The 23,245-nt window shown below is 42.2% G+C and overlaps 2 protein-coding genes across 3 annotated transcripts in view; one reads left to right on the forward strand and one right to left on the reverse strand.

The window, feature by feature from the left end:
• LOC100138449 (zinc finger protein 501) overlaps positions 1-23,245 on the reverse strand; it is a 34,121-nt gene that overhangs the window by 5,265 nt on the left and 5,611 nt on the right. The window contains exons 2-3 of one of the 2 annotated variants that reach the window (XM_024979446.2): positions 9,968-10,058; positions 4,018-4,177 (exon numbers count right to left, since the gene is read on the reverse strand). In XM_024979446.2, the coding sequence (XP_024835214.1) occupies positions 4,018-4,050 (33 nt within the window). In that variant the 5' untranslated portion in view covers positions 4,051-4,177; positions 9,968-10,058. Of the gene's footprint in view, positions 1-4,017; positions 4,346-9,967; positions 10,059-23,245 lie in introns of both variants that reach the window. The other variant, XM_010815648.4, reaches the window with a different exon arrangement.
• LOC100847490 (histone H3.3C-like) lies at positions 21,001-21,900 on the forward strand. The gene has a single exon (XM_003587354.6). The coding sequence runs from the start codon at positions 21,112-21,114 to the stop codon at positions 21,520-21,522; it is 411 nt and encodes a 136-aa protein (XP_003587402.1). The 5' UTR covers positions 21,001-21,111; the 3' UTR covers positions 21,523-21,900.

Here is a 23,245-nt window from a genome sequence, read left to right on the forward strand (position 1 = left end):
GGTCTACAGTGGATGGGGTTGCAATGAGTCAGACACAACCGAGCATGCATGCACTGATGTACCCTACTATCAGAGCCCTTCTCTTTCCTACTACCATTATTGAAACATTTGCAGTCTCAATCTTTGGCTTATTAAGGATTAAAATTCACTGGTACTTTCCATGTGAGTTCCCACAGTCTTCCCATACCCGAGTCCTAACTTCCTCTTACTACAAAGACACTAGTGGTTCGTGCTAATAACCTCACTTTAACTTAATTACCTCTTTAAAAATCCCACCTCCAGATACAGTCCCATTCTGAGGTCCTGGGGGTTAACACTTCAACTTAAAAACTTCAGGGAATGTAATTCTTCTCATTACATGGACACAAATGTTCCCATTCACCTCTAAACTCATCTAGCAGTGTGAGTGAAATACATCAGGCTCCATGAAAGATCACCACAAAGTTCTTGTGAGTCAAGAAAATGCTGAACAAGAGCAGCTCCAGTCTCAGGGTCCCTTTGCCCCAATTATTCCTGGGCCTCTGCATTCACCACAGTCCACTCTTCCCTTGGGAGTCTTGGCCACTTGTTAGACTGTCCCTTCCTCCCACAAATGCCATCTCCTCCAACCAGGTGCCCCAGAAAGAGATGCAGAATGACCTGTTCTTTCTGACCTGAGAGTAACATTACCTAGGATGAGAATTCCCTTTCCTAAATGTGACACTGAGCTCCTTCCACCCAGTGGTCACCACCTATGTGGCTCTAATGCTGAACTGTTTCAGATTTCTACATTTTTATAACCTCCAACTAACTGGATACCTCCATTCTATATTTTCTGAAACACATCAGGCTCTTAAACATGGCCCAAAACAAAACTCCCGCTATCCTCACTGGAAATTGTTCCCACTCCCTTCACTGACTGCTCCAGCCCTGTGAATGGAGACCCCCATGTTCAGCTGTAAAGACAAAAACCTTAGGAGTCATCTGTGAAAAGGCCTTACAAATAAATAGCTGAGAAAACAAGCAAAAGACAAAGGAGAAAAGAAAGATTTACCCTATTGAATGCAGAACTCCAGAGAAACAGCAAGGAGAGATAAGAAAACCTTCAATGAAACAGAGGAAAACAACAGAATGGGGAAGACTAGAGAGAACTCTTCAACAAAATTAGATATACTAAGGGAACAATTCATGCAAGGATGGGCACAATAAAGGACAGAAAATGCTATGGATCAAACAAAAGCAGAAGAGACTAAGACGTGGCAAGAATACACAGAAGGACTATGTAAGAAAGATCTTAATGACCCAGATAACCACGATGGTGTGATCATTCACCTCGAGCCAGACATCCTGGAAGGCAAAGTCAAGTGGACCTTTGAGAGAAGCATCACTATGAACAAAGCTAGTGGGGGTGATGGCATTCCAGCTGGGCTGTTTCAAATCCTAAAAATGATGCTGTGAAAGTGCTGCACTCAATATTCCAGTAAATTTGTTTGGAAAACTCAGCAGTGGCCACAGGACTGGAAAAGGTCAGTTTTCATTCCAATACCAAAGAAAGGTACTTCCAAAGAACATTCGAATACTGTACAATTTGCAGTCACTGCAGTATGTAAACTGAGAGCTTCCAGATGTACAAGTTGGATTTAGAAAAGGCAGGGGAACCAGAGATCAAATTGCCAACATCTGTTGGATCATAAAAAAGGCAAGGGAATTAAAAAAAAAAAATCTACTTCTGCTTCATGGACTATGCTAACACCTTTGTGTGAATCACAACAAACTGGAAAATTCTTCAAGAGATGGGAATACCAGACCACCTTACCTGCCTCCGGAGAAATCTGTATTCAGGTCAAGAAGGAACAGTTTAACCCGGACATGGAACAACAGACTGCTTCAAAACAGGGAAAGGGGGACTTCCCTGGTAATCCAGAGGTTAAGAATCTGCCTTGCAATGCAAAGGATGCAGTCTGACCCCTGGTCAGGGAACTAAGATCCCATATGCTGACATGCCTTGGAGTAACTAAGCCTGAGCCGATTCACTACAACAGCAAAGACCAGATGCAGCCAAATGAAATTAAACAACAACAACAACAAAACTGGGGAAGGAGCCAAGGCTGTATACTGTCACCCTGCTTATTTAACTTATATACAGAATACATCATGTGAAGTGTTGGGCTGGATGAAGCACAACCTGGAATCAAGCTTGCCAGGAGAAATATCGATAACCTCAGATATACAGATGATACCATCCTGACGGCAAAAAGCAAAGAGGAACTGAAGAGCCTCTTGATGAAAATGAAAGAGGAGAGTGAAAAAGCTGGCTTAAAACTCAACATTCAAGAAACAAAGATCATAGCATCTGGTCCCATCACTCTATGGCAAATAGATCGGAAAACAATGGAAACAAGAGATTTTGTTTTCTTAGGCTTCAAAATCAACGCAGACAGTGACTGCAGGCATGAAATCAAAAGATGCTTGCTTCCTCCTTGGAAGAAAAGCTATGAAAAACTATGAAAAACCTAGGCAGTATATGTAAAACCTAGGCAATATATGTAAAAGGAGAGATATCAGTTTGCCAACAGACAGAGCTAAAGCTATGGTTTTTCCAGTAGTCATTTGAGAACTGGACCATAAAGAAGGCTGAGTGCCAAAGAATTGATACTTTCAAACTTTGGTGTTGGAGAAGACTCGCGAGTCGCTTGGACTGCAAGGAGATCAAACCAGTCCATCCCTGGTTTGAAGGAATCAGGAAATCAGCCCTGAATATTCAATGGAAGGACTGATGCTGAAGCTGAAGCTCCAACACTTTGGCCTCTTCTGTGAAGAGTCAACTCATTAGAAAAGACCCCAAGGCTGGGAAAGGCAACAGAAGAGGGTGACAGAGAGGAGATGGTTGGACAGCATCACCAACTCCATGGACATGAGTTTGAGGAAGCTCCAGGAGACAGTGAAGGACAGGGAAACATTGTGTGCTGCAGTCACAGGGTTGCAAAGAGTCGGACATAATTCAGCAAGTGAACAAAGATCCAACAACTTCACCTCCACAATTGTGTCTTACACACATCCCACCTGAACTAGTGTGGCAGCCTCCTCTCACCCTCCCACCTAAAATGGAACATGCTGGGCAGCGTAAGGAAAGGTCGCCTCCATCTTATGGTCCAAATCTCCCCTTATTCCTACCACCTCCAAAATCAACACCCATATTCCAGGTCTGAGTCCTACCTCCCTGCTCTGTTCTCATCAGAAGGAGACTGACATTTCCCTGAATACTGCCAGGCCGGCTTCACCTTCAAGCATCTTGGACGTACTGGTAGGTATGCCCGAGACCACTTCAGTTTACTGATCTCTGGAATGAGGAACACTTCCATATAGTAACCTCCGGCCTTGTCCTGATGCTTCTCCAGGGCCCTGACACCACATGGATAGGGCTGCCATCAGTGAGCCCTGGGAACCCTGCCTTACTGTGAAGGTTCCAAAGGTGCTTCAGCTGTTGTGGGAACGATGAAGTAGACGAAGTGGAGGCGGGCGACCAGGGTGGAGCTTCATGGGCTCTGCTCTGCTCACCCCGGAGCAGAGAGCCCTCCAGCTGCCTAAACCCTGGGAGACTCAGTCCTCAGCCACAGGACTCAGTCTCCCTGTACTTCACTGTTATCAACCCTCTTAAGCTTGTTTTTCATCTAAAGACCTCCTGGGAAACTTCACGTTTTTTCTTTGCTGAAATTCTCCAACAGTCCCCAGGGATTTCAGAATGAAGAAATAACCCCTGAGCCTGCCAATCCAGGTGCCATTTAATTTTAATTCACTGTTCCCTAAAGAAACAGGTTTCCTGAATGCTCCCAGCTCAGTCCAACCTCCAAGCCGCTATACTTGTGGCGCCCTCTGCCCATCACCCTCTCCCACACGCCATCACTGTCTGTCAGATACAGGGCCCGACCTATGACCACCTCAACATCCTGGATCCCAAGGCTGCAGGTATGTGAGCAGGTGCCCCACACTCTGGGCTTCAGTGTCTGCTGGGGTGAGGGCCCAGAGGACGAGGGTTACCTGATGCGGGTCCCTCAATGTCGCCGCCGCCATCGGACTCCGAGGTGGAGCAGCCTAGTGCTTCAGATCTGTCCCTGTGAAGCAGGCGCAATGGTTTTTCTTGCTCACGTCTCCTTCTCAGTCTGGGTCACCTTGGAACAGACCCAGTGTTCTGGAACCTCTGAGTAGGAAACAGATCGCCACTAGGAGGATGCTGGAAGTCCTGTCCCAACACGATGGTACACACAGAAATGCCCCTCTCCTGGACCTTCATTGGTTCCACGCTGATGTGCCTGTGTTGGCTCGGGGTCCTCTGGGCACTGTGGTTCTCACAGCAGTGAATAAAACACTGAATTAAATAAATAAAACAGTGATTTAAGCAGTGAATTAAAACTCTGCCTGCATGTATAGACTCTGCCCGTAGTGCAGGAGATACAGAAGATGTGAGCTCGATCCCTAGGTTGGGAAGATCCCCCGGAGAAGGAAATGGCTTTCTTGCCTGGGAAATCCCACGGACAGAGAAGCTTGGTGGGCTACACTCCATGAGGTCACAAACGAGTCAGACACGACTTAGTGACTAAATAACAGCAGTATTTTAGCTACTAACTGAATGTATTTTTTAAATTAATTTTCTACTTTTGCTTGTGTGGGTCTTGGTTGTTGGGTACGGGCTTTCCCTAGCTGCAGAGAGCGGGGACCACTCTCTAGCTGCTCTGCACGGGCTTCTCATTGCAGGGGCTTCTCCTGTTGCTGTGCATGGGCTTAGTGGCTCTAACAGCGTGTGGGATCTTCCTGAAGCAGAGACTGAACTTACATCCCGTGCACTGGCAGGTGGGTTCTTACCCACTGTGCCACCAGGGAAGTTCCGTCTGCCTTTTTAATAAGTGGTAATGCTGTCTCAGTGATTCAACCTCGCTTCAAGAAACAAGAAGAAATATCTCAAAACTGCCAAACCTTACACCTAAAGTGACTACAGAAAGAACAGTCCCCCTCAAGTTAGTATAAAAAAAGAAATTTTGGGGGCTTCCCAGGTGGCTCAGTGGTAAAGAACCTGCTTGCCAATTCAAAAGACACGGGAAGACCCCACATGCTGCAGAGCACCAAAGCCTGTGTTCCACAGCTGCTGAGCCTGCACGCTCAGGAGCCCGGACGCCGCGACTACTGAGCCCGCGTGCTGCAACTACTGGAGCCTGCATGCCCAGAGCTCACGCTCCAACAGAAGAAAGCACAGCAATGAGGGGCCCACACACTGCAACTGGAGAGCAGCCCCTGCTTGCCACAACTAGGGAAAAAGTTCGTGCAGCAACAAAGACCCAGTACAGACAAAAATTTTTAAAATTAGAAAAAGAAATCATAAAGACCAAGGCAGAAATGTGTGAAATAGCAACAAAGGAAACAACAGCAAAGATCAATAAAACTAAAAGTTGATTGTCTGAGAAGATAAATAAAATTGATAAACCTTTAGCCAGATTTACCAAAAAAGAGGTGGTGGGGGGAAGAGGACTCAAATCAATAAAATTTGACATGAAAAAAGAGAAATTAAAACTGACACTGTAGGAATACAAAGGATCATAAAAACTACTGCAAGCAACTCTATGAGGATAAAATGGACAGCATGAAGAAATGGACGAATTCTTGGAAAGGTATACCTTTCCAAGATTGAATCAGAAAGAATTAGAGAATATGAACAGATCAAACGACATGTAATTCAATAGAAGGTATAATTAAAAATCTTCCAACAAAGTCCAGGATCAGGTGGCTTCACAGGTAAATTCTATCAAACTCTTAACAAAAACTGCAGAGAGGGGAATATGCCCAAACTTGTCCTATGAAAGTCATCACTCTGACACCAAAACCAGAAAAGAATACCACATATAAAAAATTATAGACCAATGTCACTGATGAACATAAATGCAAAAATCTTCAACAAAATATGAGCAAACAGAATCCAACAACACATTAAAAGGATCATACAGCTTGACTGAGTGGGATTTATCCCGGGGATGCAAGGAAAAACTGGGATGCAATTAAAGAATATACACAAATCAATCAACGTATACAGTATATTAATAAATTAAAAATCAGATGATCATCTCAGTAGATGCAGAAAAAGATTCTAACAAAATTCAACACCCAGTCATGGTTTAAAAAAAAACTTTTCCAGAAAATAAGCACAAAAGGAATCTACCTCAATATAACAAAGGCTGTATAAAGCAAACCCACAGCAAACATCATTTTCAATGGTGAAAAGCCGAAAGCACTTCTGCTAAGAGTAGGAACAAGGTAATGATGTCCACGCTCACCACTACTACTCAGCACAGACTTGGAAGTCCTAGACACAGCACTCAAAAAAAGAAAAAGAAAGGAAATACTAATTGGAAAAGAGGAAGTAAAAGTGTCACTGTTTGCAAACGATGTACTAGACACAGAAAACCCTACAGATGAAACCAGAAAACTACTAGAGCTCATCAATGAATCTTAAAGTTGCAGGATACAAAAGTAATGCGCAGAAAGCTCTTGCATTCCTATGCACTAACAACAAAAGAGCAGAAAGAGAAATTAAGGAAATAACCTCATTTACCATAGGAAGAAAAAGAATAAAATACCTAGGGATAAACATACCTAAGGAGGTAAAAGACCTGTACTCAGAAATCTATAACATACTGATGAAAGAAATCAAAGATGACACAAAGAGATGGAGAGAGATATCAAGTTCTTGGATGGGAAGAGTCAATATTGTGAAAATTACTAAAGTACACAAAGCAATCCACAGATTCAATGCAATCCCTATCACATGACCACCAGCATTTTTCACAAAATTAGAACAAAAAAATTTACCATTTGTATGGAAAGCAAGAAGACTCCCAAGAGCTACAGCAAACTACAAAGAAAAATGGAGCTGTAAGGATCAGGCTCCCCGCCCTCAGACTGTACTACAAAGCTATAGTAACCAAGACACCACGGCACTGGAACAAAAAAAATACAGATCGATGGTACATGACAGAAAGCCCAGTGACAGACCCACACGTCTATGGGCCATCTAGTCTATGACAAGGGAGGCAAGAACACATACCGGAGAAAAGAAGTCTCTTCTATAAGTAGGGCCGGGAAAACTGGACAGAATGAAATTAAAACACTACCTTTTAAAAAAAAACCAAGAAAAACACTACCTAACACGATACTCAAAAATAAACTTAAAATGGATTAAAGATCTAAAATGTAATACTAGCTTCTAAAAGACTCTTAGAGGAAAACTTAGGGAAAACACTCTTTGACATAAATCACAGCAAGACCTTTTTTGAAGCACCTCACACAGTAATGAAAATAAAAACAAAAATAAATAAATGGGATCTAATTAAATTTACAAGCTTTTCCACAGTAAAGGAAACCACAAACAAGAAAAGATATTCCTCAGAATGGGATAAAATACTTGCAAACAAAGCAGCAAAGGACTAGTCTCCAAATACACAAATAGGGACTTCCCTGATGGGCCAGTGGTTAAGAATCTGCCTTGAAATGGAGGGGACGTGGGTTCAATCCTCAGTCGGGGAACTAAGACCCCACATGCTGCAGAGCAACTAAGCCCAGTGCCACAAGCACTAAGCCCACGTGCCACATCAAAAGATCCAGCACGATGCAATGAAGACTCCATGTGCTGCAACTGGGGCCTCACATGAAGACATAAAAAGTTAAAACAAACCAAAACATATAAACAGCTCATGCAGCTCAATATCAAAAGTCAAACAAATGGGCAGAAGAACTAAAGAGACATTTCTTGAAAGAAAACATACAGATGGCCAAGAGGCACATGGAAAAATACTCCACATCACTAATTATTAGTGAAATGAAAATCAAAACTACAATGAGGTATCACCTCACATCAATCACAAAGGCCTTCATGAAGAAATCCTCAAGCATTAAGTGCTGGAGAGAATGTGATGAAAAGGGAACCCTCCTGCACTGTTAGTGGGAGTGTAAATGGATATAGTCACTATGGAGAACAGTATGGAGGGTCCTTGAAAAACTAAAAATAGAACTACCATTATGACCAAGCAATCCTGGGCATATGCTCTGAAAAAAATCTTAATTCAAAAAGATATATATATGTGTAAGATAATGTTCATTGAAGCACTATTTACAATATTCAGGACATGGAAACAACCTATAGATGTCCATCAACAGATGAATGGATAAAGGTGTTATGTGTATTGGAGAAGGAAAATACGCACACAATAGAGTACTCAGCCATAAAAAGGAACAAAACTGGGCCACCTGTAGAGATGTAGCTGGACCTACAGTCTGCTGAGTGAAGTCAGAAGGAGAAAGACAATCATCCTAAGTATGTGGAATCTAGAAAATGGTACAGGTGAACCTACTGCTGCTGCTGCTAAGTCGCTTCAGTCGTGTCCGACTCTGTGCGACCCCATAGACGGCAGCCCACCAGGCTCCCCCGTCCCTGGGAATCTCCAGGCAAGAACACTGGAGTGGGTTGCCATTTCCTTCTCCAATGCATGAAAGTGAAAAGTGAAAGTGAAGTCCCTCAGTCGTGTCCGACTCCCAGCGACCCCATGGACTGCAGCCCACCAGGCTCCTCCATCCATGGGATTTTCCAGGCAAGAGGACTGGAGTGGGGTGCCATTGCCTTCTCCTACTGCCAGGGCACAAATAAGAGATGCAGACACAGAGAATGGACGAATGGACATGAGGGGAGGGGAAGGGGAGAGATCGGATGAATTGGGAGATTACATTTGACATAAATACACTACGTGTATAAAACAGAGAGCTAGTGGGAACCTGTGACACACCACAGAGAGCTCAGCTCGGTGCTCCATGATGACTTGGGGGGTGGGGGGATGTATGTATTCGTATGGCTGACTCACTTTGTTGTACAGCAGAAACCATCATGACACTGTAAAGTAATCACCCTCCAATTACCAAAAAAAGACAATGCAGTAGATTCAGGGCTCTTTCCTTAATGATTAGAAAACTGGGGTTATTAAAAAAGTTCAAAGCGGCATTGGATTTCAACCATCAAACTCCCCAAATCTGAAAAAGTCGTATGTTATTTAACTTCAGAGCAACATCTCTGAATAATTATTTACAAAACAGTTTTTGCTAGGGAACTGTTGACCAAATCCACCCGCCCTGGCCAGGCACGCTTGCCTGAGTTGTCTCACAAAAGGAAGTCTCAAAAAAGAACATGTACTGCAGGACAAAACTAACCCGAAAACTAACTGGGAGACTCAGGGAAGGGCAAAAGAGGGAGGAGATGACCAACCCTCCAAAGACCTTCTCACTGGAACCCACCTCAGCTGAGAGATGTTCGTGTCACCAGGAAGGCCCCCGAGTCAGGCTATGGGCCAGGTGAGATGACTGGCAGGAGCCACACCAGAAGCTAACCCCATCACCAGAACACCTGAGACTGTGAGCCACGTGGCAGAGCAGTCCCCCTGGGTTTCCTTGCCCTCCTGCTCTCAGTCAGGGCGCCCCTTCCCAATAAAGTCTCCTGCACATGTGTCTTCTCAGACAATTCATTTCTGAGTGTCAGACAAGAGCCCACTCTTAGGCCATGGAAAGGGTCTCCCTTCCTTCAACAGATTCTTGTGTAGCCTACAACTACTGAATGGCTTCAACTGTTATTCAACAGTGAATGTAAAATTCCCAACAGATTAACTGGAATAGTTCACGAGATTATAAACATAAAAGGAAAGTTTATATTAAATACATGACTGAATATCCTAGGGGGAACTTTCTGAGCCCACATCTTTGGAAAAAGATGTTCTCCCTACCCAGCAGACAAAGCAGAACATAGACACAGCGGTCAATGCTAATCAGCACAAAGTGACAAAATGCTGAGAAACATAAAGACACAAGAAAGGTTTTCATCTGCCAGTGGCCTGGGTTTACAACCAGAGTCATTCAAAGGACAAAGATAGAAGTGAGTAAGTAAGAAAAAGCCAAACATGCTTACCAGGATCAGGATGGTACACGTGGCTCTGACTTCACAGGCAGGTCCAGAAGGAAGTCTACTGCTGAGAATGTACTGGACTTACTGCTTGTACCTGCAAAGAACAAAGACAATGGAGGCATTAGCCCAGACGACAGGGTCCAAACACACCACGTCAGTATCACAGACGCCGACAATACTTCCTCTCAGTCTACCTGGAAAGCCCCAGGAAGATGTACACACATACCCACACCCCATATTGCTGTTTTTGCTCCTCACCACGCTAACAGGAATGTCAATCTACACCAGGAGTTTCAGGATCCAGTCTAGGAAACAGGAGAAGTCAGAGTAGTCAGTGGATGGAGCTAAGACTTTGATCCCAAAGAGGTGTGCATACAAAGCTTAATGGCCTAGAAACTACTTAGGAGGCAAGTCATGCTGGGAGAAAGTCCCATATTCTTTCTATGTAAATAGAAGATGTGTTTACATCCAGCTTCATTCAATCCAAAAGCTGCCACCACATGATCCCTTTAGAGAAAGGACCAACTTGTTAGCAAAGACCAAGTGATCCACAGAGGTCTCATCTCATGCCCAAATTGGAATTACAAAGTTATAGTGAGGAATTTCCAAGGATCCCAACCCAGTCTGAGTGAAGATAATAGCCAAATTAAAGTTAGTAGAAACTACTCCATCAATTTAGAAAGTATGTTAGAGACTGATTTTATTTGAATCAGAGGAATCCGGTGACAAAGATAGTGGGTAATTCTAATACCAGAAAATTAACTTGGTCACATAACAAATCACTTTAATTTAATAATAAGAGCAATCTTTTGTAATAACAAAGCTATTTGGTATAGACTGTTTCATAGTAACAAAGAGTAATCAACCTGGTATCTATCACTGAGAAACTAAATAAATCATGCTGCATCCTCATAATAAGCATTAGGTAGTCGTGGACATGATCAATAAATTTTCTCTACTGCTGAGCCTTCAGACCATAATTTACATTCCAGAAAAAGAATGCCATATTCAGAATATCTTAAGACAGATATCTTAATAAAAATATCTAATACATATTCTTACCTACTCTTACAAGTAAGAATATCAACAGTAAACATATGTACATTCTTACTATATATTTAAGAATATCATATAGCAATACTACAAAGAACATTTATTAGTAAAGAGGAGAAGTGAGCACCAGGATTTAAGGCAGAAAAGGATAGGCTAATTCTACCACCCACTAAAAAAATATGTCCTTTTCATCACAGGGGACTGGAATACAAAAGTAGGAAGTCAAGGGGTGCATGGCAAGTTTGGCCTTGGAGTACAGAATGAAGCAGGGCAAAGGCTAACAGAGTTTTGCCAAGAGAACGCACTGGTCATCACAAACACCCTCTTCCAACAACACAAGAGAAGATTCTACACAGGGACATCACCAGATGGTCAATACCAAAATCATACTGATTATATTCTTTGCAGGAGAAGAAGGAGAAGCTCTATACAGTCAGCAAAAACAAGACCGGGAGCTGACTGTGGCTCAGATCATGAACTCCTTATTGCCAAACTCAGACTTAAATCGAAGAAAGTAGGGAAAACCACTAGACCATTTACGTATGACCTAAATAAAATCCCTTACGATTATACAGTGGAAGTGACAAATAGATTCAAGGGATTAGATCTGATAGACGGAGTACCTGAAGAACTATGGACGGAGGTTCGTGATATTGTATAGGAGGCAGTGATCAAGACCATCTCCAAGAAAAAGAAATGCAAAAAGGCAAAATGGTTGTCTGACGAGGCCTTACAAACAGCTGAGAAAAGAGAAGCAAAAGGCAAAGGAGGAGAGGAAAGATATACGCAACTGAATGCAGAGTTCCAAAGAACAGCAAGGACAGATAAGAAAGCCTTCCTCAGCAATCAATGCAAAGCAACAGAGGAAAACAACAGAATGGGAGAGACTAGAGACCTCTCAAGAAAATTAGAGATACCAAGGGAACATTTCAGCAAAGATGGGCACAATAAAGGACATAAATGGTATGGACCTAACAGAAGCAGAAGATATTAAGAGATGGCAAGAAAACACAGAAGAATTGGACAGAAAAGATCTTCATGACCCAGATAATCACGATGGTGTGATCACTCACCTAGAGCCAGACATCCTGGAATGCAAAGCCAAGTGGGCCTTAGGCAGCATCAGTATGAACAAAGCTAGCAGAAGTGATGGAATTCCAGTTGAGCTATTTCAAATCCTAAAAGATGATACTGTGAAAGTGCTGTACTCAATATGCCAGCAAATTTAGAAAATTCAGCAGCGGCCACAGGATTGGAAAAGGTCAATTTTCATGCCAATCCCAAAGAAAGTTAATGCCAGAGAATGTTCAAACTACTGCACAATTGCACTTAGCTCACACACTAGCAAAGTAATGTTCAAAATTCTCCAAGCCAGGCTTCAACGGTACATGAAATGAGAACTTCTTGATGTTCAAGCTGGATTTAGAAAAGGTAGAGGAACCAAAAATCAAATTGCCAACATCTGTTGGATCACAGAAAAAACAAGAGAGTTCCAGAAAAACATCTACCTCTGCTTTATCGACTATGCCAAACCCTCTGACCATGTTGTACAAATGCAGTCTGGTTGATAATCAGGACTCCCGATTACAAAGCTGCTAACCCCTGGGAAAATATAAACACCAGTCTTTGGTTATACAAGAAGGCCTAGACAAGAAGAACCATTTTTCTGAATTGGTTCCGTTGCTGCTTTGTCTCTGAAATCAGTATCTTGCAAGTAAGGGACTGCCTTTTACAGTTCTTGTAAGGCCCATGACATACAGCACTCTATGGAAAGATTATCAGTGCTACGATGGACGAGAATTCTGATCAAGAAATCACCACAGAAGTCAGGAAGGATTATACTACTTAAGATGCTCTTGTTATAGAAAAAGCTGTGAAAGCTATAAAGTCTGAAACAATAAATTCCTACTGGAGAAAAATGTGTCCAGATGACTTCATAGGATTTAAAACAAAGGCAGTCAAGAAAATCATGAGAGAGACTGTATGTATGGTGGCCGGGGGAGGGGAGCAGGTAAGAAGGTGAAGGGTTTCACGATATGGATCTTGGAGAAATTCAAGAGCTAACTGACCCCATACCAGAGGAATGAACAGAAGACAACTTGATGGAGATGAGTGCTTCTGAACCCGTGCTAGAGGAATATGATGCACCAGTGCCAGAAAACAAAATGACCTTAGACAATCCAGCAGAAGGGTTCTGATTACTCAAGACTGCTTTTGACTTCTTTTATAAGATGGAGACTTATATGATATGGGCAATGAAACTAGAGCAAACACAAACAGTGGAAGAAGAATTGGTGCCATACAGAAACATTTTTTGAGAAATGAAAAAATTTAAAAAGTCAGACAGAAGCTGGCTGATCCACGTTGATGTATGGCAGAAATGAACACAATATTGTAAACCAATTATCCTCCAATTACAAATAAATTTAAAAAAGAAAATGAAATGAAGAAAACAGAATAAGCCCTTTAGTCATAATACCTGCTACAAAAAAGGGCAATTCAGACATTTTCAATGTTAGGAGTTGCCATGTCTTTATAAATAGTTCCCATTCTTGAACTGGAATGATCCGCAACAAAAACTAGCAACCACAACATAAGCAAAGTAACTACTTAAATAGGATGTCATGATAAAATGTTTTCTGAATAAATGATCACATGAAGGAATACATCTCTGTTAGCCAATGCAGCCATAAATAAAAACGTTAATGAGGTAAAACTGGTCATGATGACAATAAAACAATATCAAACTAAAAAGTTCTTATTAAGCTTAATTCATTTGAACATATTTTGACAAAAAATCTCAAATCCATTGCAGCAGATCTTATTAATTAAACCAGAAATCTATTACCATTTTTTAATCCTATGCTTTGATTTGTACATGCTCACCCTTTATTTAAGGATAACCATGAATAAAACATGAAAATCAGTAAAAACTCTTATAACCAACCATTCCTTAGCGTATAAGCTAGGCTACCATGGACCAATCATATTGCTGTTTCATTATTAACACATGAATATGTGTAAATATGAGTTCTTTCACGTTATCTTATTTTTAATTAAGGTAGAGTTGACTTACAACATTATATAAGTTTCAGGTGTACAACATAGAGATCGCCACTTTTGAAGTTTCCACTTGATTTACAGCTGTAACACATCGACTACACTCTGTACAACATATGCCGCAGCTTATCTCACACCCAGTAGTTTGCACCTCCCGTGTGCTACTGCTGTCAGGCCCTGTTCCTCCCTAGTAACCACAAGTTGGTTCTCTACATCGTGAGTGTTTCTTTTTGTTATCGTCACCAGTTTGTTTTGTTTAGATCCCACATAAAAGTGATATCATACAGTATTTGTCTTTCTCTTTGAATTATTTCACTAAGCATAATACCCTCCAAGTCCGCCCACGTTGCATATGGAAAAATTTCATTCCTTTGATGGCTGCGTAGTATTTTATTCCATTAAATATATGCACACAGTATATATAATAAATATATAAAAGATATATGCATTTATCGATAGATATCCCACATCTTTATTCATTCATCTGTTGATCATCATAGGTTCCTCCCATATATTTCTTGGCTATTGTAAATAATGCTGCTATGAACACTGGGGTGCACGTATCTTTTCAAATCAATGGGTTTTGTTTTTTTTAAATAAATACCCAGGGGTGGAAATACTGAATCCTAAGCCTTTGCTTGTGTGGATCACAATCAACTGTGGAAAATTCTGAAAGAGATGGGAATACCAGACCACCCGATCTGCCTCTTGAGAAATTTGTATGCAGGTCAGGAAGCAATAGTTAGAACTGGACATGAACAACAGACTGGTTCCAAATAGGAAAAGGAGTATGTCAAGGCTGTATATTGTCACCCTGTTTATTTAACTTATATGCAGAGTACATCATGAGAAACGCTGAACTGGAAGAAACACAAGCTGGAATCAAGATTGCTGGGAGAAATATCAATAACCTCAGATATGCAGATGACACCACCCTTATGGCAGAAAGTGAAGAGGAATTCAAAAGTCTCTTGATGAAAGTGAAAGTGGAGAGTGAAAAAGTTGGCTTAAAGCTCAACATTCAGAAAACAAAGATCATGGCATCTGATCCCATCCCTTCATGGGAAATAGATGGGGAAACAGTGGAAATAGTGTCAGACTTTATTTTTGGGGGCTCCAAAATCACTGCAGATGGTGACTGCAGCCATGAAATTAAAAGACGCTTACTCCTGGGAAGGAAAATTATGACCAACCTAGATAGCATATTCAAAAGCAGAGACATTACTTTGCTAACAAAGGTTCGTCTAGTCAAGGCTATGGTTTTTCCTGTGGTCATGTATGGATGTGAGAGTTGGACTGTGAAGAAGGCTGAGCGCCAAAGAATTGATGCTTTTGAACTGTGGTGTTGGAGAAGACTCTTGAGAGTCCCTTGGACTGCAAGGAGATCCAACCAGTCCATTCTGAAGGAGATCAGCCCTGGGATTTCTTTGGAAGGAATGATGCTAAAGCTGAAACTCCAGTACTTTGGCCACCTCATGGGAAGAGGTGACTCATCGGAAAAGATTCTGATGCTGGGAGGGATTGGGGGCAAGAGGAGAAGGGGACGACAGAGGATGAGATGGCTGGGTGGCATCGCTGACTCGATGGACGTGAGTCTGAGTGAACTCCGGGAGTTGGTGATGGACAGGGAGGCCTGGCGTGCTGCGATTCATGGGGTCGCAAAGAGTCGGACACGACTGAGTGACTGATCTGATCTGATCTGGTGGTAGTTCTAGTTTTAGTTCTTTTAAGGAACCTCCATATTCCTATTCACAGCGGCTGTACCAATTTACATTCCCGCTAACAGAGTAGGAGGGCTCTCTCTCTTTTTTCACATCCTTGTTATTTGTGGTGTTTTTGATGACAGCCATCTGACAGCTGTGAAGTGATATCACTGTGGTTTTGATTTGCATTTCTCTAATTAACAATGTTGAGCATCTTTTCATGTGCCTGGTGGCTATGCATAAATATGGTACAATACTATAAATGTATTTTCTTTTCTTTATGATTTTCTCAAGAGCATTTTCCTTTCTCTACCTGTAAGTATAAAATACATATAAAATAAAATATATATGCTGGTCAACAGTAGACTATTAGTAATTATGTTTGGGAGAATCAAAAGTTATACGCAAATCTGTGATTGTGTAGGGGATTGACACGCATAACTCCTGCAGTTTAAGGGTCAACTGTATCTACAAAGTAAAAATCTGTAAAACTCCTTTACATTTATTATTACTATTACTATGAAAAAAAACCCTCAAAACCTCATTTTGGAAAAAGGCAAAGGACCGAATCATCACACTGTGAAAGGAGAAATAAAACAAGATATTTTTGTATCTTTTTCTATCTGAACTTCTACTCTCATAACTTTCTTATTTGTAAAAAACATATTCCACCTAATAAAGGAAACGGGAGGGTAGAACCATCACCTATATTGATGGTACAGGCAAGAATCATCATCGGCAGGACTTCCCTGCTTGAGCCTCAGGTTCAATCCCTAGTCAAGGAACTAGATCCTACATGCCACAAGACCCAGTGAAGCCAAATAAATAAATATTAAAAAAAAAAAAAAAAAAAACTAGAGACTTCCCTGGCGGTACAGTAGTTAAAATATGCCTTCTTTCAAAAAAGAAAAAAGAAAAGGACTACCTTCCCAAACAGGGAACCTAGGTTTGAGGAAACTAAGAACCCACATGCCACAGGGGAAGTAAGCCCAGGCGCTGCATCTACTGAGCCCTCGCACCACAACTAAAGGAAAGTCTGTGATGAACAGCCTGCACGCTGCAACTAAGGCCTGTCACAGCCAAAACTAGAGAAATAACATAAATATTAAAAATAAAATATCCAGGAAAATTTGAATACTGTTTGGTACTGCATAATACGGAGAAACTGTTTATAGTTACATATGATAAAGATTAGAGAAGGCAGTGGCACCCCACTCCAGTACTCTTGCCTGAAAAATCCCACGGACAGAGTAGGGATCGCGAAGAGTCGGACATGACTGAGCAACTTTACTTTCAATTTTCACTCTGCTGCATTGGAGAAGAAAATGGCAATCCATTCCGGTTTTCTTGCCTGGAGAATCCCAGGGACAGAGAAGCCTGGTAGGCTGCCGTCTCTGGGGTCGCACAGAGTCGGACACAACTGAAGTGACTTAGCAGCAGCAGCAGCATGATAAAGATACTATAATTAAACAAACAAAAAAAAGTCCTAGCCTATTACATACACTTACGTGTTATCTCATGGCTTGTAGAACCTTAGCTCCCTGACCAGGAACTGAACCCACACCCTCAGCAGTGAAATAATCATGGAGTCCTAACCCCCGGGCCACCAGGGAATTCCCTTATTTGAACTTTTATAGATGTAATGATATGGCTTTTGGAGTTTGCCTTAAGATAAGCAATTGCTGAGGGAAATAGAGCAGGATTATAAATGAAATGATTTTGGCTGTGAGTCAGTTCATTTGTTGCTATATGATGACTTCTTGTGGGTTTTTTTCTTTTTCCCTATTACCGCGTCCACTTTTCCAGGAGTTTTTAAGATTCTGTATTGCACTCACCTCACACACTAGTAAAGTAATGCTCAAAATTCTCCAAGCCAGGCTTCAGCAATACGTGAACTCTGAACTTCCAGATGTTCAAGCTGGTTTTAGAAAAGGCAGAGGAACCAGAAATCAAATTGCCAACATCCGCTGGATCATGGAAAAAGCAAGAGAGTTCCAGAAAAACATCTATTTCTGCTTTATTGACTATGCCAAAGCCTTTGACTGTGTGGATCACAATCAACTGTGGGAAATTCTGAAAGAGATGGGAATACCAGACCACCTGACCTGCCTCTTGAGAAACCTGTATGCAGGTCAGGAAGCAACAGTTAGAACTGGACATGGAACAACAGACTGGTTCCAAATAGGAAAAGGAGTACATCAAGGCTGTATATTGTCACCCTGCTTATTTCACTTATATGCAGAGTACATCATGAGAAACGCTGGACTGGAAGAAGCACAAGCTGGAATCAAGATTGCTGGGAGAAATATCAATAACCTCAGATATGCAGATGACACCACCTTTATGGCAGAAAGTGAAGAGGAACTCAAAAGCCTCTTGATGAAAGTGAAAGTGGAGAGTGAAAAAGTTAAAGCTCAACATTCAGAAAACGAAGATCATGGCATCTGGTCCCATCCCTTCATGGGAAATAGATGGGGAAAACAGTGGAAACAGTGTCAGACTTTATTTTTTGGGGCTCCAAAATCACTGCGGATGGTGACTGCAGCCATGAAATTAAAAGAGGCTTACTCCTTGGAAGGAAAGTTACGACCAACCTAGACAGCATATTCAAAAGCAGAGACATTACTTTGCCAACAAAGGTCCGTCTAGTCAAGGATATGATTTTTCCAGTGGTCATGTATGGATGAGAGAGTTGGACTGTGAAGAGAGCTGAGCGCTGAAGAATTGATGCTTTTGAACTGTGGTGTTGGAGAGTCCCTTGGACTGCAAGGAGATCCAACCAGTCCATTCTAAAGGAGATCAGTCCTGGGTGTTCTTTGGAAGGACTGATGCTGAAGCTGAAACTCCAATACCTTGGCCACCTCATTTGAAGAGTTGACTTATTGGAAAAGACTCTGATGCTGGGAGGGATTCGGGGCAGGAGGAGAAGGGGACGACAGAGGATGAGATGGTTGGATGGCATCACTGACTTGATGGACATGAGTTTGAGTGAACTCCGGGAGTTGGTGATGGACAGGGAGGCCTGGCGTGCTGCAATTCATGAGGTCACAAAGAGTCGGACCTGACTGAGCAACTGAACTGAATCTTACTTACAAAATTTTTATATTAATAATCAAACATGTTGAGCTTGTTTTCCATTTGCTATATACTACCCTTTTATTCTGAAGTGTATCATAGCTCAAAACCTGTCATGTTGATACCAGTATGCGGGGAGCCAGCAGGAGGCACTCTGCCCGTGGCAAACGTCATGAGGAAGGAGGCTCGACATACGCAAAGGCGGGATCGAGCCTCAGGAGTCCCCCTGGAAATCCTCGAGCATCTACCCCCATAACCAGAGCCTGCCTACTTTACTACTTTGTGCTCTCACCTACACCTCTGACTTTACGGGGGGCTGTCCCCCACCACCTCTTTCAGAGAAGGAATTAACTTAGAGCTCCAGTTAATAATAATTCCTGGGCGTGACAGGAGTGTTTCAACCTACAAACTCCTCTGAAGGTTCTCTAGCCTGACTGACAGGCTTGTCTGGCCACATGTGATTGCTCACAGCCTCCCAACCGTGAGAGGCTCAAGATGCTTTAAACCTTCTAAAAACAGGTTCTTTAGAGAAGTTAGAAAACTATTAGTATAAGTATAGTGGGCTGATTAGAAATTGTATTGGTGAAGGGTTTTTCATTTGTTGAGCCAATGTTTACTGCTAAGTCTCCATATCCCCTGCCCTTACACACATTAATGAATATATAGAAGAAATAAGTATTAACCTTTGATATAAATCACGTTAGACCTTAGGCTAAGTAAATTCTTTCCTTAATTAAAACCCACTACACCCTCACCCTATAGGAATGTAACTTTATTTGGGTGGCGTCTGTTTTAAGAATAATCAGCCTTGGAGAAATAAGTGTTCTGGTTGACTGACCGCTGTCACAAGGAGAGGGTCATAAATTGTCAGCAGGCCCCCCTGGCCAGAAGATGATGCAACACCCCTAAGACCTCTGTATACATTGTGTGAAGCACCTGACTTTAATAAAAGTCAGGACTGCTGTCCCCGCGTGACTTTTGTATAATATCTCAGTGTATAAAAACAGACTTTGGAAAATAAAGAATTGGGATCAGTTCCTCGAAAGACTGGTCTCCCCATGTCTCTCTCTCTCTCAAACTCTGGCTGAGTCTCCATCTGGAGCGCGGAGCCCGCCATGCTTACTAATTATGCCTGGGCTTCTAAGATCTGACCGGGGAGGCCTCAGTGTCTCCTCTCCTTTGGGAGAACGGAAGGACGCCTGTGGCCTACGTAAGTGATGCAAGCTTCTTGTCTTGAAGTTTTATTGGTCTCCCGCGTAAACCAAGCTACTCAGCCTCTTTTCTCCACTGAATTTTCCTGCTGAGCTATCCTCATTCTATTACTCTTTATATCTCTAATTAATATTTAAATAAGTCGCCAACGCCGTCCCCGCTTCGAATACCCTGTGCGACTCTTTGTGACCCTATAGACTGTAGCTGGGCAGGCTCCTCTGTCCACGAGATTCTCCAGGCAAGAATACTGGAGTGGGCTGCCATGCTCTCCTCCGGGGGATCTTCCTGACCCATGGATCGAACCCGCACCTCCTGTGTCTCCTGCACTGCAGGCAGATTCTTAACCTACTGAGCTACCTGGGAGGCCCCAGTATTATTTTACTGTTCATCAGTTTTCCTTAGCAAAGTTAAAAATACTAAATCCCTTCAACCTCAGGAGAAGTAAGACAGAGAAACATACTCAGTCGTGCCAGTAGAGGTGCAAAGTAGGGAAGAGAAGACCCAACTATGTGGATTATTTCAGAGTTCTCACCAAGTTTTCACTTGTATTACCATCAGGTCAGACTGTTATTGAAGCCTCCTACACTGTTGGTGGGAATGTATATGTTAGCCAAAAAGTTTGTCTGGGTTTTCTGTAAGATATTACAGCAAAACCCCAATGAACTTTTTGCCAACCTGATAAGACTGGTACAGCCACTTTGGGAAACAGTATGGAGGTTCCTTACAACATGATCCAGCAATCCCACTCCTGGGCAAGTACCTGGAGAAAACCACTGTTCTAAAGGATACACGTACCCCAAATACCTGTCATGGTATTTCCAGGTCATGTGACTAGCACCGCAATGGAGGGGACACTGGTTCGACCCCTGGTCTGGGAAGATCGCACATGCCATGGAACAACTAAGCCTGTGCACCACAACAAGAGGAGCCCCTGGTGTTCGCAGCCGCCGCCGCGCCGCCATCACTCTCCAACGCCAGTGCCGCCTCCAGCTCGCCGAGCTCCAGCCGAAGGAGAAGGAGGGTAAGTAAGGAGGTCTCTATACCATGGCTTGTACAAAGCAGACTGCCCGCAAATTGACAGGTGGTAAAACACCGAGGAAGCAACTTGCTACAAAAGCCACTCGGAAGAGTGCGCCCTCTACTGGAGGGGTGAAGAAACCTCATTGTTACAGGCCTGGTACTGTGGCCCTCGATGAAATTAGACGTTATCAGAAGTCCACTGAACTTCTGATTCGCAAACTTCCCTTCCAGCGTCTGGTGCGGGAAATTGCTCAGGACTTCAAAACAGATCTGCGCTTCCAGCGTGCAGCTATTGGTGCTTTGCAGGAGGCAAATGAGGCCTATCTGGTTGGCCTTTTTGAAGACACCAACCTGTGTGCTATCCATGCCAAACATGTAACAATTATGCCAAAAGATATCCAGCTAGCACGCCGCATACATGGAGAACGTGCTTAAGAATCCACTATAACGGGAAACATTTCATTCTTTTAAAAAAAAAAAAAAAATTCTCTTCTTCCTGTTATTAGTAGTTCTGAACGTTAGATATTTTTTTTCCATGGGGTCAAAAGGTACCTAAATATATGATTGCAAGTGGAAAATAGGGGACAGAAATCAGGTATTGGCAGTTTTTCCATTTTCATTTGTGTGTGAATTTTTAATATAAATGTGGGGACGTAAAGCATTAATGAAAGTCAAAATGTTTCAGTCAACAAGTTTCAGCAGTTCAACTTTATAACAATTATAAATAAACCTGTTGAATTTTTCTGGACAATGCCAGCATTTGGATTTTTTTAAAACAAGTAAATTTCTTATTGACTGCAAAAAAAAAAAAGAGAGAGAGAGAGAGAAGCCACTGCAACAAGAAGTCTGTGAACTGCAACTAGAGAAAGCCCGCAGCAATGAAGGTCTAGCAGAGTGAAAAAGAATAAAAATGTCAACTGCGGCAAGAGCTTCGGAGAGGAAATTTAAACAAAATCTTCAAGTTACCATTGGATTTAGGACTTTGTTAGTGACAATGAGCTGTGAGGCTAATACACGAAACTTGAAAAAGTAGAGCTATATTGTCGATGTAATCAGGAGAGAGAAAAAAACAATGCTCTTTAAGAGTTCAGTTCTGGGGCTCTCCTGGTGGTCCAGTGGCTAAGACTACACGCTTCCAATGCAGGGAGTCCGGGTTCAGTCCTGATCTGGAAACTGGATACCACATGTTGGGAACTGAGAGTTTTCATGCCAAAACTAAGACCAGACACAGAAAAATAAATTAAATATTAAAAATAAATAAAACAAAAGTTCAGTTGTAAAAGATGACAGAAACAGTAGAACAAGAAATGCACTGGATCACTAAGAGAGAAAAAACTATTTTTAGAAGGAATAAGTGTTTATAAAGTTAGTTCAAAAAGAGACTGAAAGAGAGAGCAGTAACAGGTCACCAGTCATGAGATTTGATCAAGAACCAGTCTGCAGACAAATTGAGACATGAGGGCATGGCTCTTAGCTGGCATTTGAGTTAAACTGATTTGTTTTAGGTCAGGAAGCAGAAACTGTTTCACATGGTGAGCTCTGCTCTTTCTGTGGGTGGCAGGAGCTGAATATCAACAGAGAAGGGAGTCATACCGGGGAACTTAATGAAGTAACAATTAAGATTTGCTGGCCCTGCTGAAAGTTTAATAAAGGGACTGAGCCAAGAACTGCAATCTGGAGAGGAAAACACCAGGAAATGGAAAAGCTGCTGGTCCAGGGCCAACGTGTGCACAGGGTCTCAGGTGAACGGGGTTCTGGAAGTTTTAAATGACAGATGTGAGCTCTCTGACCTCAAAGTACTGAGATATTTATAATTACTAAGACAGTTCAGGGGAAGATGTCCTAGATTTTCTGAATGTTCCTCAGCTAATTGAAGGTGGTAAGGCTAAAAAGGAAATCTCCATGTGGAATCTTTAGCCAATTGGGAACAGTGACATCTTAGAGCAGTGATGATCAACCCAAGACTTCACATCTCTAAAGAGCAGAGAACCTATCTGAGACCCTAGCCAGTGATTTTGAAAATTTTCTCTCTAAGCCAACATATGCTACAGGCAGTGAGTGACGAGCGCATGAAACTGTGCCTACAGTCACTGGGGTAGGATCCAATTCCACTCCCCTAATTGGTGGTTGTGGTATAAGGAGAGTTTCAGTTACAAAT

This window comes from Bos taurus, chromosome 18 (genome assembly GCF_002263795.3).
Source record: "Bos taurus isolate L1 Dominette 01449 registration number 42190680 breed Hereford chromosome 18, ARS-UCD2.0, whole genome shotgun sequence".
In the NCBI taxonomy this organism is placed as follows: domain Eukaryota; kingdom Metazoa; phylum Chordata; class Mammalia; order Artiodactyla; family Bovidae; genus Bos; species Bos taurus.

Coding starts and splice junctions, on each gene's coding strand:
- LOC100847490 (XM_003587354.6), top strand. CDS start 21,112: ATGGCTTGTACAAAGCAGACTGCCCGCAAATTGACAGGTGGTAAAACA.